We start from the raw sequence: 17,542 nt of genomic DNA on the forward strand, positions 1-17,542 counted from the left end.
AATCCACTCGTGTCACAGACTTGACCTGAATGTAGATGCTCACCCTCCTTTGCATCCCTACTCCCAAGAAACCAACAAAAATGACAAAGGGTATGTAGATATAAAAGAAGACAGAGCATCTGGGGCAGAAGTAAGGAAGAGTTCGATTCATTTGCCAGAAACTTTTCCCAAAAACAGGTGAATTTAGGTTTGATTTAAAACAAACTTAAGGAGGGGCGCCTAGGTGGCTCAGTGGGTTAAAGCCTCTGCCTTCAGCTCAGGTCATGATTCCAGGGTTCTGGGATCGAGCCCCACATCAGGCTCTTTGCTCAGTGGAGAGCCTGCTTCCTGCTCTCTCTCTCTGCCTGCCTCTCCGCCTACTTGTGATTTCTGTCTGTCAAATAAATAAATAAAATCTTAAAAAAAATAAAATTAAATTAAAAATGTAAAACATATAAGGATGAAATATTTTGACAAGAGAAGGAAATAGAGTAGGTACTAAGAGATCCTTTAAATTTGAGGGACTTAGGCCTCAAGCCACAGAAGAAAATTGAGGCTGCTCCACTTAGAACCACTTTTGCTGCTACAGGATGAATGCTCTCAAAAGTGACTACTCCCAGAAGTCCAAGTCAGATGCAGATAACCCAACAAAGTTTGTAGTTTCTGTAGAACAGAAAGTTGTTCTGTTGTTTGTATAATTTATGGAGTTCCTTCTCCACATGACAGGCAATAAATCCAGCCAGACATGACCACAACTGTATGCTACCAATACAGAGCAGCCAGGCTCCAAAGATAACTTGATACCAAAAACTGATCCCTTGAGCAAATTGAATCATTTATCCATGTAATTCTTCCTACTGACAGCTTATGCTTTTGCGGCTTACAGATACTATTATCCTAACGTGAGAGACCAGGTGGTTGCCAAAGGAACCTTGCCATTATCAAGGATCTGTGCCATGGTAACCATGCAGCACCGTGAGGATGTGGGAATACAGACCTTTAATCTCCCTTTAACCCCCAGGCTTGAGAACAGGAAAGAATTGAGGAACCAGTCATCAGGTAATTGAAGACTGCTTTGTCTCTCCCTTTCGAAATCAGTACACGTAAATATCCCTTTTCTCAGTAAACAGTGACTCTTCATATTTTGAGAGACTTACCCTTTTAAGAATCTCATGAAAACTATGATCTAGCAGAGTTGCGCGGCGGAAGCGTGCTGGGCCCATGAAAACTATGATCTACCTTAGAAAAATGAACATATGAGTTTATTGCATGTAAATTTTGTCTAATTTTATAAAATTCATATTTCCATGGACTGTCTGCATAAATGTTGCTTGTCTCATTTCACCTTTAACTTCAGCAAGCATTTAAGAAGCCTCACAGCATAAATCCTATGTGTTATGTAGGTGTACTCAGAGAATTATTATTCCAGGGTAACATGAGCAGATACAGGATTGGTGAGATACAGTTAGCATGACCAGGGAAATCACTGTAAGGGAGGAAGAGGTTAGGATTTAAAGTTGAAAGGGATTCATTAGAATTTGGAGTTTTGAATTATATCCTAATTGTTTCGGTAAGCTGACCTTCCCTCCAGGTACGTCATCAGATAACTAGAACTGGCCTCCTAAATCAAGTTAATGTGCTTACTTGCTGGAGAGTATCTGCCAAAGCAAAAGGGGTTTTTTGCCACGATAAAGATTGAGGTGTTCCTCCTGTCACTGATCAGCTTGTTCTGTTGTTTCTTAACACTTTCTCTGAAATGTGATAATAGGAAGGTAGAATTTTTATAAAAGGATGGCATATAAAGGGTGTTTCAGGTGGTGGTTAGTAGAAGGGTATTAAAAGTGTAAGTGTGAAAACCTTTTAAAAGTTTAAAAAAGGGGGGCGCCTGGGTGGCTCAGTGGGTTAAAAGCCTCTGCCTTTGGCTCGGGTCATGGTGCCAGGGTCGTGGGATAAAGCCCTGCATCAGGCTCTCTGCTCAGCAGGAAACCTGCTCCCCCCCCCCCACCCCCACCTGCCTCTCTGCCTACTTGTGATCTCTGTCAAATAAATAAATAAAATCTTTTAAAAAAATAAAAGTTTAAAAAAGAAGGGCGCCTGGGTGGCTTAGGCATTAAGCATCTGCCTTCGGCTCAGGTCATGATCCCGGGGTCCTGGGATCGAGCCCCGCACCAGCTCCCTGCTCAGTGGGGAGTTTGTTTTTCCCTCTCCCTCACCATTTTCCCCACCTTGCTCATTCTCTCTCTGTCTCTCTCAAATGAATAAATTTTAAAAATCTTTAAAAAAAAAAATTGGAAGTTTTAAAAAATCTGAAATTGAGTTCTGCCTCTGACATAGTTTCTTGGATACAGAGTAAAAATAGTAAATTTTCTTCTGCTTTTATTAGTCCTGGCATACAATTGTTGGGTCCCCAATGTTGGGTCCCCCAATAATAGATTCGTGATTAAAGGAGCAAGACTGATACAAAGCGAAGGTCAAGCAAAGCTTTATTTTGTGCCAAGTATCAAGAATCAAACCGACGGTCAAACAGACGGGTCGGAGCCGCCCCTTACAGAGAGGGCGACCCCTCTCTGTTTCACAGACTAGCTTTTATAGAGCAAAGGCCGTGTGGTTGGGCCTGGCCACGCACAGGTAGCCAATGAAATTGTAACACATAGAGAAAGCTGCACAGTCATGCTACGTGACCAATTGAATTACAATTACCCTAGTAGACATTTGAACCAGCCTATCACCTTGGTCAGAATTGGCGCCCAAAAGGTGCCCAAAGAGCGGGGCCCCTACTCCTTGGTAACTAAGGAGACAGTATGCCCCACCACCACCACTGATCGGATGTCGCCACCTGGCCTGACCCACCCTTGTATTTGGGCTTTGTTACCTGGGACTGGTTTCCAGGACTTGTTTTTAAGTAAGTTCCCCTGGGGTGGGGGGGGGGGGGCTGGTAGGCAGAGTCAATTTAAGTTTTACAACAAAATGGCAGTTCAACTGGTGTGGGGCCGCTCTGGCTGAATAGGCCCTTACACAATAATATAAAGTAATTCTGGCCATGGACATTTTGTCTCACTGCTAATGCCCCTTATTGTTCATTAGGGTGTTTATCCTCTTCTTTCTGACCAGGGCTTGGGGTTTGATAGAACAGAGACTCTTCCAACTAACCTTTTTATCTTTTTTCCTTTTGTCCTCATAAGGTTTACTGGATGTGGGACTAAGGTACAGGCGTACTCCCAGGACAGCAGAGGGAGTTCTTGCTGCCCGAGCTGTCTCTATCTCAGTCCAGGTTATCAGAGCCTGTGGCCTGCAAGCAGCAGCCAAGTAAGTCCACCTTGGAAGAACAGTCCTCGTCTTTTTCTCCTGTAGTATATGAGACTCAGATATGCAGAACTTCCCTTGTATGCAAATTCCAGTTTATTAAGCACAGCTTTATTTTTCTTTTTCTCTTAAGAAAGCGTGTAAGAGTATACATGAGTAAACCACTTATAAACTTTATTATTTCAACTGTTATTAGCAACTTTGTACCTTAATCTTATCCTCTATTCTGCTTACACTTGTTTACACAGGCATACCCTATACCCTCAAACCAAGCCAGGACCATCACCACAGCTCTTCTGTAATCCCATATTCAGTCTGTGATTACCACCTCCCATTTTTCTAGCTTGTTCCCCTTCAGTCTATTCTCAACACAGAAACCAGTGACCCTATGAAAATTTAAGTCAGACCTTGACCACACCTCTGCTTAAAGCCCATCAGTGACTTTTTCATCTCATTCAAAGTAAAAGACAACTAAAAATGGCTATGAGACCCCGCATGACCTGGCTCCTTATTATCTTTATGACTTTATCTTCTGCTCATCTCCACTCTGCTTACTGTACTCCAGCCCCTGGCCTTATTGCTTCTGAACACGCCAAGCTCATTTTCCCCTTAGGGAATCTGTCTTGCTGGTTCTTTTCTGTTGAGCACTGTTGCTATATATGAAGAAAATGGCCCTCTCTCTCTCTTTTTTTTTTTTTTTTTTTTTTTAGGATTTTTACTTAAATTTATTTGTCAAAGAGAGAGAGAGCACAAGCAGGGGCAGCTGCAGGCAGGGGCAAAGGGAGAAGCTGGGTCCCCCCTGAGCAAGGAGTCCAGTGCAGGACTTGATCCCAGGACCCCGGGATCATGACCTGAGCTGAAGGCAGATGCTTAACGGAGTAAGCCACCCAGGTGTCACAGCATGGCCCTCTTTTATCTCCTTTAGGTCTTTGTTCATACTTCCCTCTATCTTGAATGTTCTTCCTTTTGTCCACTAAAAACCCGTTTTCTTTTGACTTAGTAGCTTTTTTGCAGCCTTCCCTTATTTCTTCCTACATGTAGACAGACATGGCACTTTGTCCTTTGACTTTTGTTTCTTTTGAAGGATTTTATTTATGTATTTATTTATTTATTTGAGAGAGAGCACAAGTAGTGGGAGTAGCAGAGGGAGAGAGAGAAGCAGGCTCCTTGCTGAGCAGGGAGTCCAGTATGGGGCTCAATCCCAGGACCCTGGAATCATAACCTGGACCAAATGCAGACAGCCGACCAACTGAGCCACTCAGGTGCCCCTGTCCTGTCTTTTAGCACCTTGGTTATAAGTCCATATTACTCAGTTTCAGGGATTTGTATACATGAGTTTCCCCCACAAGGCTGTAAGTTCCTCTAGTCACTGTCTGAACTCCTCTCTGCCCCCTGCCACCACATAGCATAATTCTAGCACATAACAAGTGCTAGTAAGAAAGAGAACTAAGTCAAGCTTCTACCATAGACTAGTTCACTTTGGACAAGTTCAAGAAAAAAGTAGGTAAGTGTTCCCTAATTTTTTCCCTTGTTATAACTTTAGAGTCAGATCATAGATCACTTTAACTTTAGTCCGTAAAAAACGAATTGAATTACTGCCATGTGAGATCTGACACTGAAGCAGTTGGAAAAATGTTCAGCCTGGTTAATATTTTTCATCATCAAATCTCCAAATGGACTTCCGGTGATTGCTGGAATGACTGTTAAGCAATCATTGCTGGAATATTCATTTTGGTGTACGTGGTACCAGGGCAGTTTTTAAATCATGTCATTCCCTCACATTAAAACTTTTGATGGTTTTCCCATTGTCAGTAGCAGTGGTCTAATTTTAATCATCCATTCCTATTAACAAAAACGTTTAGCATACACTCTGAATAACTGTATACTTTTTGTGTATAAATCTTCATATACTTACATATTTCATATATAAATACGTTATAAAATGTATTTTTATATAAAAATTATATACTTATATACTTCATGTATAAATACATTATAAAATATACAGTAACATATACAAAACAAAATAACATACACAAACGTATACAAAACTTAAACATGTGAGATAACAAATATAGACCTTTTAATGTTTTTTTCCTATGCCCAAGTAGTTTATCTTATATATAAATTCCCTAGGTTATACACACTCAACTTGGCATTCAGAGCCCTCTTTAATCTCAGTCTTAAAAGAAGAGTGGGAGTTACCAGAATGCCCAAGAGAAAACTATTCTGTTCACAGGGAAGAACATGTGCAATGTATGGAGGCATGAAACTTGTGTCCAGGGAGTACCTGTTCTGTGTAAGACCCAGCAGGGGTCAGAATTTGCAAATTAACCACAATTTAATTGGCAGAGAAGGACTTGGAGCTTAGATACTCAGTAGCTCTCTCCTAGATAAGCTCAGTAGTCCCCGTCTCGGCATCATAAAAAGAGTCAAATCGGGTGGCAGGCAGTTTGTTGTAAACCCTTTTGGTCTGTGTTACTATTTCAAGAAGGAAGGGTAAGAAGCCAGAGCAGTTCTAACACTATATTCTCTTTATAGTTTGGGGCAGTCTTACAGACTATGTATAAACATACACAGACAGAGTATAATGGAAACAGAACTGCACTAGAAATTGGACTCCTTTCCTTCTAGTCCCATCTTCCACTAGCTGTATGTGATCTCGGGCTAGTTTCTTTACTTCTCTGTGTCTAAGTTTTTTCATCCAAAAAATGAAAATTATGAATACCTCTCCTGATTTTATAAGGATCAATATAAGAATTATAATGTGCATATATATACATATTTATATTATATAATATAAATATATACATGTAATATAAATATACATATTTATATAATATAAATATGAAGTCATTTTATAAATTATTACTAGGGGCGCCTGGGTGGCTCAGAGGGTTAAAGCCTCTGCCTTCGGCTCGGGTCATGGTCCCGGGGTCCTGGGATCGAGCCCCGCATCGGGCTCTCTGCTCAGTGGGGAGCCTGCTTCTCCTTCTCTCTGCCTGCTGCTCTGCCTATTTGTGATCTATCTCTCTGTCAAATAAATAAATAAAGTATTTTAAAAAAATAAAAATTAAAAAAAATTTTTGAAAATAAATAATTACTATACAAGTGATTAGTTCCGTTTGTATAGATAATTAACATTACTCTTCTTAGCCAGCAAAATATAGTAAAATCAGAAATAAGTTTTACTTTGCATCTTATTGAAGATAGGAATTCTTGGTATCCAGATAGCAGGTCCTCTGAAGTCAGCCTTCTCTTACCAAGAGACACCAGCCCTCAGGGCACCTGGGTGGCTCAGTCAGTTAAGCATCTGACTTAATTTCAGCTCAGGTCATGATCTAAGGGTCTTGAGATCAAGCTCTGCATCTGGCTCCCTGCTCAGCGTGAGTTTGCTTGAGATTCTTTCCCCCTCCCCCATCCCCTGCCTGAACACACTCTCCATCTCTCTCAAATAAATAAATAAATAAATCTTTTAAAAAGAGAGAGACACCAACCCTCATCTTAAGTGCCAGAGGTCTTCCTGAAATTACATTTTCGATGTCTGTGTAAACAGATCCCTTCTTTCTTATTCATGAGAGTCTTTTAACTAACCTCGTCTTTACCTGAGAATGAGTAGAAAATTCGTGAACATACATGGGTTCACTGATTTGCTGGTGAAGTACTAGCAAAAAGATAATTGGATCAAAGGAAGAGAAATCACAGTCTAGATATAGTCATTTATTTGACAGCAGAGGCCCTGCAATACTTACTAAGTTCCACAAGAGTAAGAAATTATAGTTATTTCACTACTATATGTATCTAGCTCTGAGCCCAGTGCATGACACACAGAGCTGATGCTTGGGAAATAATTACTGAATGAATAAATTCAGACCGGCTTTGGGCCCAAACTTTATTTGCTATCACTGCCATCTCTGAGAGTTTCCTATATTAAGAGTCCTTTCATGACCCATAGGCAGGTACTCTGCTTTGTATATATTATATAATTTTTATGACACTACTTGAACATTTTATCCTTGTTTTTTTAGCCACTACTAACATTTGACTTATTTCCCTCATTTTTCCTATTCACAATATACATTTCCGAGTATGCTATTTTATAGACATATACCAGTCTACTTTAATGATCATTTGGTTAATTTCATTAGAAATGAAAATGCAGTACATATATAACTATGCATAAACCTTTAGTATTTGTTGTATCCTTATGCTATCCTCATTTTAGTAGAGAAGACCATGAAACTTGGAAGAGTTTGAATAACTTGTTCAAGGTCACACATCTAATTAAATGATAGAGCCAAGATTAAAACCCAGATCTATGTAACTCCAGATTACTATCCTCTAAAAATGCATATCAAGAACAATAAAGAAGGAACCCCTCTGAATGCTTTGTGGTTATCAGGAAATGCTTCAAAAAGAGGTGACCTCTTTGGGATTCCTGGTTGGCTTTGTTGGTAGAACATGAGACTCTTGATCACAGGATCATGAGTTCAAGTCCCACATTGGGCGTGGAGCTTACCTTAAAAAAAAAAATGTATAAAAAGAGGTGACCTTTGCCTCAATGTCAGTTTTGTAACCTTGGGGAAGTTGGGATGAGGGAGTTTGTCTCATACTATACCCACACATGAAAGACTTGACAACTTTTTACGAGTATCAGCTAAAGGCGGATAGGTTCTGTCTGTGTGTTGTGGTACATCTCTACTGAGAAAAACAGCTCCAGAGACATCTGGAAACTGATGTGACGCTTGTAGCTGGGCTTGGCGTTTTCATGCTGAGCATAAGCAATGTCACAGAACAGCAACATCAGATAAGGCTGCTTTGCAACCACAATGAAGAAAAAAAGTTACTCTGTAATCTTGCCTAGATACAAACCAAAACAAGGTCATTATGAGTCACAAAATACCTAACATCCCCCCATCTTGGCCAAAATGAGTTATTGCTGCTGTTTTACCAATTACAGCCTTAGCCTTATTCTAGTCTTCCTTCCTTCCTAGGTAAGATTCATTAGAATAGCAATACAGAGCAAAGCCCCACTTCCTTGAACAACCTCCAAATCCGCAAATGAGTTGAGTGTTCTAGAAGTCCTTTTTGATAGCTTTTTACTAAAATTCCCCATAATTTCCCTTGGTATATATTCTTTCTCATCGTAATGAACAATAGAACCAGCTTGTTCAACTACCATGGCTCCCTGGTAGTCTTTGGCTGAAGGTCATTGACAGTACAAAGGAGTGTTCTTGGAGTATCACTCTGGTAAACATGTGAATGTTGTCTTCCCCCATCCCATACACATACACTATGATCTAAATGATGACTAAGAAAGCACGTTATGGCTCTGCCCAAAGCCTAGATAGGAAATACATGATCAGTTAGTGTTCCTGGTAGCCTCATGAAAATGGTGCAGATGTTTTCTAGGCAATCTGCTGACTTTTGATACTACCATCTCATTCCCATCCTTATTTCTTTACAGAGCTCTGGCCGAGCAGGAACCCGCTCTACAGTTCAGTGCCACAGTCGGGGTCAATGCCTTTGTCACCACACATCTCTCCTTCCTGCCCAAGGGAGAACAGCGCCGAACCCGCCCCATAGCCTGTTCCTTCTGCCCTGAGTTTTCCCATCACATTGAGTTTCCATGCAACTTGGTGACTCAGCACTGCAGTGGAGAGGCCTGTTTCCTGGCAGAACTGTTGGAATTTGCAGAGGTCACTTTTGCTGTTTATCATGAAGATACCAAGTCAGGTGAGCACCAAATGACTAACCACAATCAGAATTAAAAGGGGCTCTGTTTTGAATATTATAGCTCTTCCTAGAAAATACATGCTGAAATATTTAGCCTTTGGTCAGTAAAGCACTAAATAATTTCTCTTTTTTGTTTGATTTGATAGCCAGTGATATAACCAGTATTCATTCATTCAGAGATTATCTGCTTGGAGTAGTAAAGATTCCAACAAAAGAGCTGCTGGTCAAGAGATCTGGTAAGGGTGCTGGATAATCACTTTCTAATTCTACTCCTTCTCATTTCCTTCCTACAAGAGATCATCTTGCATGGCTCCCTGTAAGATATGCAGAAGAAAACATGACCCCTAAAAAATGCTTTGAATTCTTGCAGGTACCTTAGAAGTTTACTGAAAAGTATTTTAAGTCCTCTGCTAATAGTTTCGAAAGTTTTCTAACAAAATAAAGTAACTCAAAGCTTTGTTTGTATTGTCGTCTTACTCCAGGAAAGATGATGGTGATGGTGATACTACAAATAGTAAATATGGTGATACCCATTGTGTTATATAACATTCTGTGAACTATTTCCTCAGATACTGTGTGAGCCTCACTATAACCCTGCTTGGTGGGAATACAGAGTCTTACTATTTTTATTTTACAGATGAGGAAACTTAGGCTCACAGAATTTAAGTGATTTGCCAAAACCACATAACTAGTGAGTGGTGGTACAGGAAATCAAGTCCAGGTTCACCTATTCTTTTTCACTGTATCTTCTTCTTCTCACTGTAGAAGGAATAAAGAATGAGGTAACAACCTAAAAAGGGACAGCCACCAAGGCAGTCTGGAAATAATGGACCTGTCCTACTTAACTGCTAGCTCAGTGACCTTGACCCTTCTGAGCCTCAGTTTTCTTATCTCATGAATGGAGACAGTTAATCCTGACAGATCTGATGGAGCTGATGAAATCAGATATATAAAGTACCCAACACATTGCAGGCACTCGGTAAATGTCAGCTTTCCTTTTCTTGCCCATCATCCTCCCTAGGACTGTGTATTCTAATATCTAGAATCCTATCACACATCTCCTAAATTTAATTGTGAATTAAAATTTGAGCAGTACTGTCTAACGGGTACTCTGTGTGCCTACCAGAGAAAAGTCTGTACAACTTAGTATAGAGGGTTTCTTATGTCACTTATTTGTTCAAGGTGGTAGCTGTAATTATCCAGGCAGGTCTCTGAGCTTCCATTTTCTCATCTGTAAAATAGGGATTATTATCCCAGTTATCAGGAGAAGTAATATATATGTGAGTTATTATATATGAAGCCCTAAGAGGATGTCTGACACACAGTGGATACTCAGTAAAGAGTAGCTTTTATTATTTTGAAATCTAGTGCCTGGTCCTAAGTGGCAGTTCCTTCAGTGGGAGACTTAGGACTAGACCCTAGATCTCCTGACCCATGCCTTTTCCCCAGTATTTATAGCACTTTTATAACATTTCACTTTTTTCCCCCTAAGTGATATGTATGTGTTTTAATGGGTTCAAGGGGAATGATTTAGGATGTAGGCAAGTTTCGTTTTAATTCCTCTCAGTGTATTCCTCCTCTTCTCCATCCCTCATGTAGACACAGTTCTGAATTATACATTCTTAAATTCAGGAAGGCCTGTAGAAGCCTAATTTCCTCATTTTGCTGATGAAAAACTGAGGGTTGGAGAAATGAATTGGTACATGGATCATATGAGGCAAGTTGGTTGTTTTGTTTTGTTTTTTTTTAACATACAGTGTTATATTAGTTTCAGGTGTATAATGTAGTGATTCGGCCACTTAGTACATCACCCCATGCTCATCACAAGTGCACTCCTTAGTCCCCATCACCTAATTCACCCATCTCTCCACTGGTCTCCCCTCTGGAAACCATCAGTTTGTTCTCTCTAATTAAAAATCTGTTTCTTGATTTGTCTTCTCTCTCTTTATTTCCCCTTTACTCATTTAGTTTTTTAAATTCCACATATGAGTGGTATCATATGGTATTTGTCTTTCTCTGTCTTTGTTTAGCAGTATACTTTCTAGCTCTATCCCTGTCACTGCAGATGGGAAGATTTTATTCTTTTTATGGCTGAATAATATTCCATTGTGTATATATACCACATTTTTTTTAAGTTTTTACTTTAGTTAAACTAAACTAAACTAATACAGTATTAGTTTCTGGTATACTATGTAGTAATTGTAGTAATTCAACAATTCCATACATTATCCTCTGTTCATCATGACAAGTGCACTCCTTAATCCCCACCACCTATTTAACCCATCCACCCAACACTCCTTCCCCTCTAGTAACCATCGCTTTGTTCTGTGTAGTTAAGAGTCTCTTTCTTAGTTTGTCTCTCTTGCTCACTCTCTTTTTCCCCCTTTGCTCATTTGTTTTGTTTCTTAAATTCCACACGGGAATGAAATTCTTTGATATTTGCCTTTCTCTGATTTATTTCACTTAACCTTATACTTTCTAGGTCTGTCCATGTCATTGCAAATGGCAAGATTTCATTCTTTTTTGTAGCTGAATTATATTCCTCTGTGTGTGTGTATCTCACATCTTTATCCATTCGTTGATAATGTACACAGCGTGGGCTGCTTCTGTATCTTGTCTATTGTAAATAGTGCTACTGTAAACAGAGGTGTGGGTATCCCTTTGAATTAGTGATTTTGTATTCTTTGGGTAAGTAGCCAGTAATGCGATTCCTCAATCGTAGGGTAGTTCTTTTTAAACTTTTGAGGAACCTGCATATTGTTTTCCACAATGGCTGCACCAGTTTATATTCCCACCAACAGTGTAAGAGGGTTCCCCTTTCTCCACATCCTCGCTAACACCTGTTGTTACATGTGTTGTTGACTAGCCATTCTGACAGGTGTGAGGTGATACTTCATTGTAGTTTTGATTTGTGTTCTCTGATGATAAGTGATGATGAGCATCTTTTTATGTCTGGGTTGGCCATCTGCATGTCTTCTTTGGAGAAATGTGTGTTCATGTCTTCTGTCAATTTTTTAATTGGAGTATTTGTTTTTTGGGTATTGTGTTGTATAAGTTCTGTATATGTTTTGAATACTGACCTTTTTTTTTTTTTTAAGATTTTATTTAGTTATTTGACAGAGATTACAAGTAGGCAGAAAGGCAGGCAGAGAGAGAGGAAGGGAATCAGAGGACGCCCTGATGATGCAGGGCTCGATCCCAGGACCCCGGGATCATGACCTGAGCCAAAGGCAGAGGCTTTAACCCTCTGAGCCACCCAGGTGCCCCTTGAATACTGATCCTTTATCAGATATGTCATTTTGCAGATGTCTTCTTCCATTTAGTAGGTTGCCTTTTAGTTTTGTTGTTTCTTTCACTGTTTTGAAGCTTTTTATTTTGATATAGTTCCAGTAGTTATTTTTGCTTTTATTTCCCTTGCTTCAGTGGATATACCTAGAAAAAAGTTGCTATAACTGATGTGAAAGAAGTTACTGCCTGTGTTCTCTTCTAGGATTTTTATGGTTTCAGGTCTCATACTTAGGTCTTTAGTCCATTTTGAATTTATTGTTGTATATGGTTTAAGAAAGTGTGGTCTAGTTTCATTCTTTTGCGTGTTACTGTCCAGTATTCCCAACACCATTTGCTGAGTGGTGTCTTTTTCCCATTGGATATTATTTCCTGCTTTTTCAAAGATTAATTGATGTTATAATTGTGAGTTTATATCTGGGTTTTCTATTTTGTTCTATTGACCTATGTGACTGGTTTTTGTTTTTTTTTTTTTTTAAGATTTTATTTATTTATTTGACAGACAGAGATCACAAGTAGGCAGAGAGGCAGGCAGAGAGAGAGAAGGAAGCAGGCTCCCACTGAGCAGAGAGCCCAATGCGGAGCTCGATCCCAGGACCCTGGGATCATGACCTGAGCCGAAGGCAGAGGCTTTAACCCACTGAACCACCCAGGCGCCCAATGTGACTGTTTTTGTGCCAGTACCATACTGTTTTGATTACTACAGCTTTGTAGTATAACTTGAGGTCCAGAATTATGCCTCCAACTTTGCCTTTCTTGTTCAAGATTTCTTTGGCTATTTGGGGTCTTTTTTGGTTCCATACAAATTTTAGGATTGTTTATTCTAGTTCTGTAAAAAGGGCTATTGGTGTTTTGATAGGGATTGCTTTAAATGTTTAGATCTTTGAGTAGTATAGACATTTTAACATTATTTTTTCAGCCCATGAGCATGGAATGTCTTTCCATATCTTTGTGTTGTCTTCAATTTCTTTCATCAATATTTTATAGTTTTCAGAGTATAAGTCTTTTAACTCTTTAGTTCGGTTTATTCCTAGGTATCTTATTATTTTGATGCAGCTACAAATAGGATTATCTCCTTAATTTCTCTTTTTGCTGCTTCATTATTGGTGTATTTATTCAACAGGGCGAATGGGTGGTTCAGCTGGTTAAGCATCCAGTCTTGATCTCAGCCCAGGTCTTGATCCTAGGGTCGTGAGTTCAAGCCCTGCATTGGGCTACTGAAAGGAAGAGAAGGGAAGGAAGGAAAGAAGGGAGGGAGGAAAAGAAAGCAAGCAAGCAGGGAGGGAGGGAGGAGAAAGATGCATCAGATTTCTATATCTTGATTTTGTATCCTACAACTTTACTCAATTTGTTTATCAGTTCTACCAGAGTTTTGGTGGAATCTTTAGGGTTTTCTACATACAGTATCATATCTGCAAATAGTGAAAATTTCACTTCTTCCATACCAATTTGGATGCCTTTTATTTCTTTTGTTGTATGCTTGCCAATTTTGTTTACTTTTTTCCAAGAAACCAGCTCCTGGTTTCATTGGTCTGTTCTATTACATTTTTAGTTTCTTTATCATTTATTTCTGCTCTAATCTTTATTATTTCCTTCCTTCTACTAGTTTTAGGTTTTGTTGTTGTTCTTTTTCTAGGTTAGGTGTAAGGTTAAGTTGTTTATTTGAGATTTTTCTTGCTTCTTGAGGTGGACTTCTGTTGCTATAAACTTCCCTCTTAGAACTTCTTTTGCTGCATCCCAAAGATTTTGGATCATTGTGTTTTCATTTTCATTTGTTTCCATCTACTTTTGTTTCTTTTATTTCCTGGTTGACCCAGTAATTGTTTATTAGCATATTATTTAACCTCCGTGTATTTGTGTTCTTCCCAGATTTTTTCATGTGGTTGACTTCCTAGTTTCATAGCATTGTGGTCAGAAAAGATGCATGGTATGACTTTGATCTTCCTGAATTTGTTGAGGCTTGTTTTCTGGCCTACTATATAATCTATCCTGAAGAATGTTATATGTGTATTTGAAAAGAATGTGTATTCAGATGTTTTAGGATGGAATGTTCTGAATATATCTGTTAAATCCATCTGTTCCAGTGGGTCATTCAAAGCCATTGTTTCCTTATTGATTTTCTGTTTAGATGATCTACCTCTTGATGTAAGTAGGATGTTAAAGTCTGCTAATGTTATTTTATTGTTATCGATTAGTTCCTTTATGTTTGTTTTTAACTGTTTATGTATTTGGGTGTTCCTATGTTGGGTACATAAATATTTATAATTGTTATATCTTCTTGTTGGATTGTCCCCTTTGTTAATATACACTGTCCTTCTTTGTCTCTTTTTACAGTTTGTTTTAAAGTCTGTTTTGTCCAATATCAGTATTGCTACTCTGGCTTCCTTTCGGCATCCATTTGCATGATAGATTTTTCTCCATCCCCTCATTTTAAGTCTGCAGGTGTCTTTAAGTTTAAAATATGTCTCTTATAAGCAGCATGTAAATGAGTCTTGTTTTTTACCCATTCTCTTACTCGATGTCTTTTGTTTGGAGCATTTAGTCTATTTATGATAGATAATATTTATTGTCATTTTATTACTTATTTTTGGTTGTTTCCGAAGATTTTCTCTGATCCTTTCATGGCCTGCTGATTTTCTTTAATGATATATTTGGATTTCTTTCTCTTTATACCTTGCATATTTATTAGTGGTTTTTGATTTATGGTTACCATTAGGTTAGCATATAACCTCCCCATTATGTGTTCCAGGTGCTCTTCAGATTGTTCTTCCTAGACTATATTTTCTCAGGCTGTTTGCCTCCTCTCAAGAGCAGCCCTAATGCCCTCCAGGCTCTATCAGAGCCAAGCATACTAATTTAAAATTCCAGGCTTTAAGCCCCACTTGTTGCAGAAACTCATGAAATTCAGTTCCTCTCACTTTCCAAGCCAATTGCTATGGGAATTTGTTTTCCCGTGAGCTCCTCTGTGTGCTAGTGTATTTCTTGCCCTTCTCTGTGGCCATGACTCCCTCCCCACTGCAACAGTCACAAACCATTTCTCTCCTAAACTGTGTCTCCACACTACCTACTCTCTTTGATGAGTCCTCATCTCAACCTTTAGTTGTGGGGTTTGTTCTGCCAGTTTTCAGATCAATTTCTGGGGTTCTTGGAATGATTTGATTAACTAGTTATCTAGTTAATATTTGTGGGACAAGGTAGAGCCTAGGGTCCTCCTACTCGGCCTCCATCTTTCAACCCCTCAATTTCACATTTTTTTATAGCACTTCTCTTTTCAAACTCTTCCAAAACCATTATCTCATTTGATGATTATAACAATTTTGTCTGGTGGGCAAAATTAGCACCAGTTCTCCTATTTGTTAGGTAAGGAAACCAAGGTTGAATGAAATTAATGACTTACCTAGACTGAACTGCTGGTTTGTGGCTGAGCCTAGGAGAGAATTCAGGTCTTCCAATTCCTAGGTTTTGTTCTTCCACATGATCTCATAGTCTTTGAGTAGTCAGGGAAAACAAACTCCTGTGTTCTGTGGGTATATATATATATATATATTTTAAGACTTTATTTGACAGAGAGAGACCACAAGTAGGCAGAGGCAGGCAGAGAGAGAGGGGAAGCACGCTCCCTGCCAAGCAGAGAGCCCGATGCAGGACTCGATCCCAGGACCCTGAGACCATGACCGAGCTGAAGGCAGAAGTTTAACCCACTGAGCTACACAGGCACCCCGGATATATGTTTTCTGTTCTGTCTTGGGCCAGAGTGATGGTGGATCTGGAGTAGGAAGTGGGTAAATCATTTTATTCTTTACTAATTGAAAGTCTTACTTGTTTTTCCATAAGGGATCACAGGATGGTATCCTATCATTTTGCCAGAGGATGGGGCCCTGCCTCATGGTTTGGAGCTCATGCAGAAGATTGTGGGTGGCCTGGAGCTTTCAGTTTCCTTCACGCATCCTGGTGATAGAGAGCGGGTATTGGAAGCTGCTGAGCTATTGGGCTGGAACTTTGAGAATAATCTGAAGAATCTTGTCAAGATGAATGAAGATGAGCCAGCCACTGTCACCATATCCACCCCAAGGCTCTGGCTGCCCATCCATTGTGTGCTTCTTGCTGGCCAGAGCCACATACATAAGAACACATACTGCTACCTCCGCTATAAGCTGTATGATCATGAGGCCTTCTGGACCCCTCTCAAGAAGCCTAAGGAATCTACAAACAAAAAACAGGTCATGGTTACTTTCAAGGCATCCAGAAGAGCAGAAGTCACTAGGGGCCCATCACTCCTTTGGTATTTCAGGGAAGAGAGGTTAGAGATCCAAGTGTGGCGGGCTTATGGCAATGACAGTTTGGAGAGGCCCCACCAGACGGACAGTTGGATTGGCTCAGCCTATGTGGACCTGGCCAGACTTGGGGAGAGGTCAGCAAGAACATTAACAGTCAGTGGTAAGTGAGGAACTGGCCTCAGCTCTTGTGGTTTTATCACCTGCTCTGTGACAAGCACTATGTGATAAGCTCCCTCAGACATTATTTTATTTGATCCTCCTAGCAGTGTTGGGAGGTAGATATCAGACCTATCTTACAGTCATGTAAATGGAGGCTCAAAGAGGTTAGATTACTACCCAGGCTCACAGCTAGCAAGTGTTTTCTTCTAATATTGTATGCTGAAAGATTAGTAATAATTTAGTAATGCTTCCTATAACTAAAGAATTTTCAAAAGGAAAGAGCACCACTGGCTGCTTAAAAGAGGGCATTGCCTCATGACAGTATATCTTGGTAGGGTCACCACAGATCTGAAAAGTGGCTCTGAGCTTTGTAGCTTTAGAATGCAGTCAAATTTAGCAGATTTAGCACTAACGTAGTGCCTAGAATATTGTACTCAATTTGTGTAAAATAAAAATGGGTGAATTGGCAGGGGGGAGCACTATCTTTAAACTCATGTATCAGAGCCTCTATGATAATCTAGAATGCTAGTTTTTAAAATACACTGAAAAACATAGCTGCTGGTGAGACTAGGATATCCTCTCTCTCTGGTCAGCACATCTTGAAATCATAAAAGAAAATGTACAAAGTAATAAATTGGCTCACAAGGCAGAAAGGAAAAAGGTAACATTTTGCAAGCGGCATTATGTGCTAGATGCTTTCTTTTAAACTTTTGTTCAGTACTTGATACATATAATTGGCTCTAGGAATTCAGAAATGAGTAAGAGATAGTCAATGGGAGAATAGAGTAGTAAATAAACAATTA

At 39.5% G+C, this 17,542-nt stretch overlaps 1 protein-coding gene across 6 annotated transcripts in view; it reads left to right on the top strand.

Annotated features, from left to right (window-relative positions):
• C2CD3 (C2 domain containing 3 centriole elongation regulator) overlaps window positions 1–17,542 on the top strand; it is a 155,874-nt gene that overhangs the window by 75,694 nt on the left and 62,638 nt on the right. For all 6 annotated transcript variants that reach the window (XM_059132807.1, XM_059132820.1, XM_059132789.1 and 3 more), the window contains exons 19-23: window positions 866–1,038; window positions 3,162–3,285; window positions 8,750–9,018; window positions 9,165–9,254; window positions 16,138–16,740. In XM_059132807.1, coding sequence (XP_058988790.1) covers window positions 866–1,038; window positions 3,162–3,285; window positions 8,750–9,018; window positions 9,165–9,254; window positions 16,138–16,740 — 1,259 coding nt within the window. The remainder of the gene's footprint in view (window positions 1–865; window positions 1,039–3,161; window positions 3,286–8,749; window positions 9,019–9,164; window positions 9,255–16,137; window positions 16,741–17,542) is intronic.

Source organism: Mustela lutreola, chromosome 1 (genome assembly GCF_030435805.1).
Source record: "Mustela lutreola isolate mMusLut2 chromosome 1, mMusLut2.pri, whole genome shotgun sequence".
Lineage (NCBI taxonomy): Eukaryota > Metazoa > Chordata > Mammalia > Carnivora > Mustelidae > Mustela > Mustela lutreola.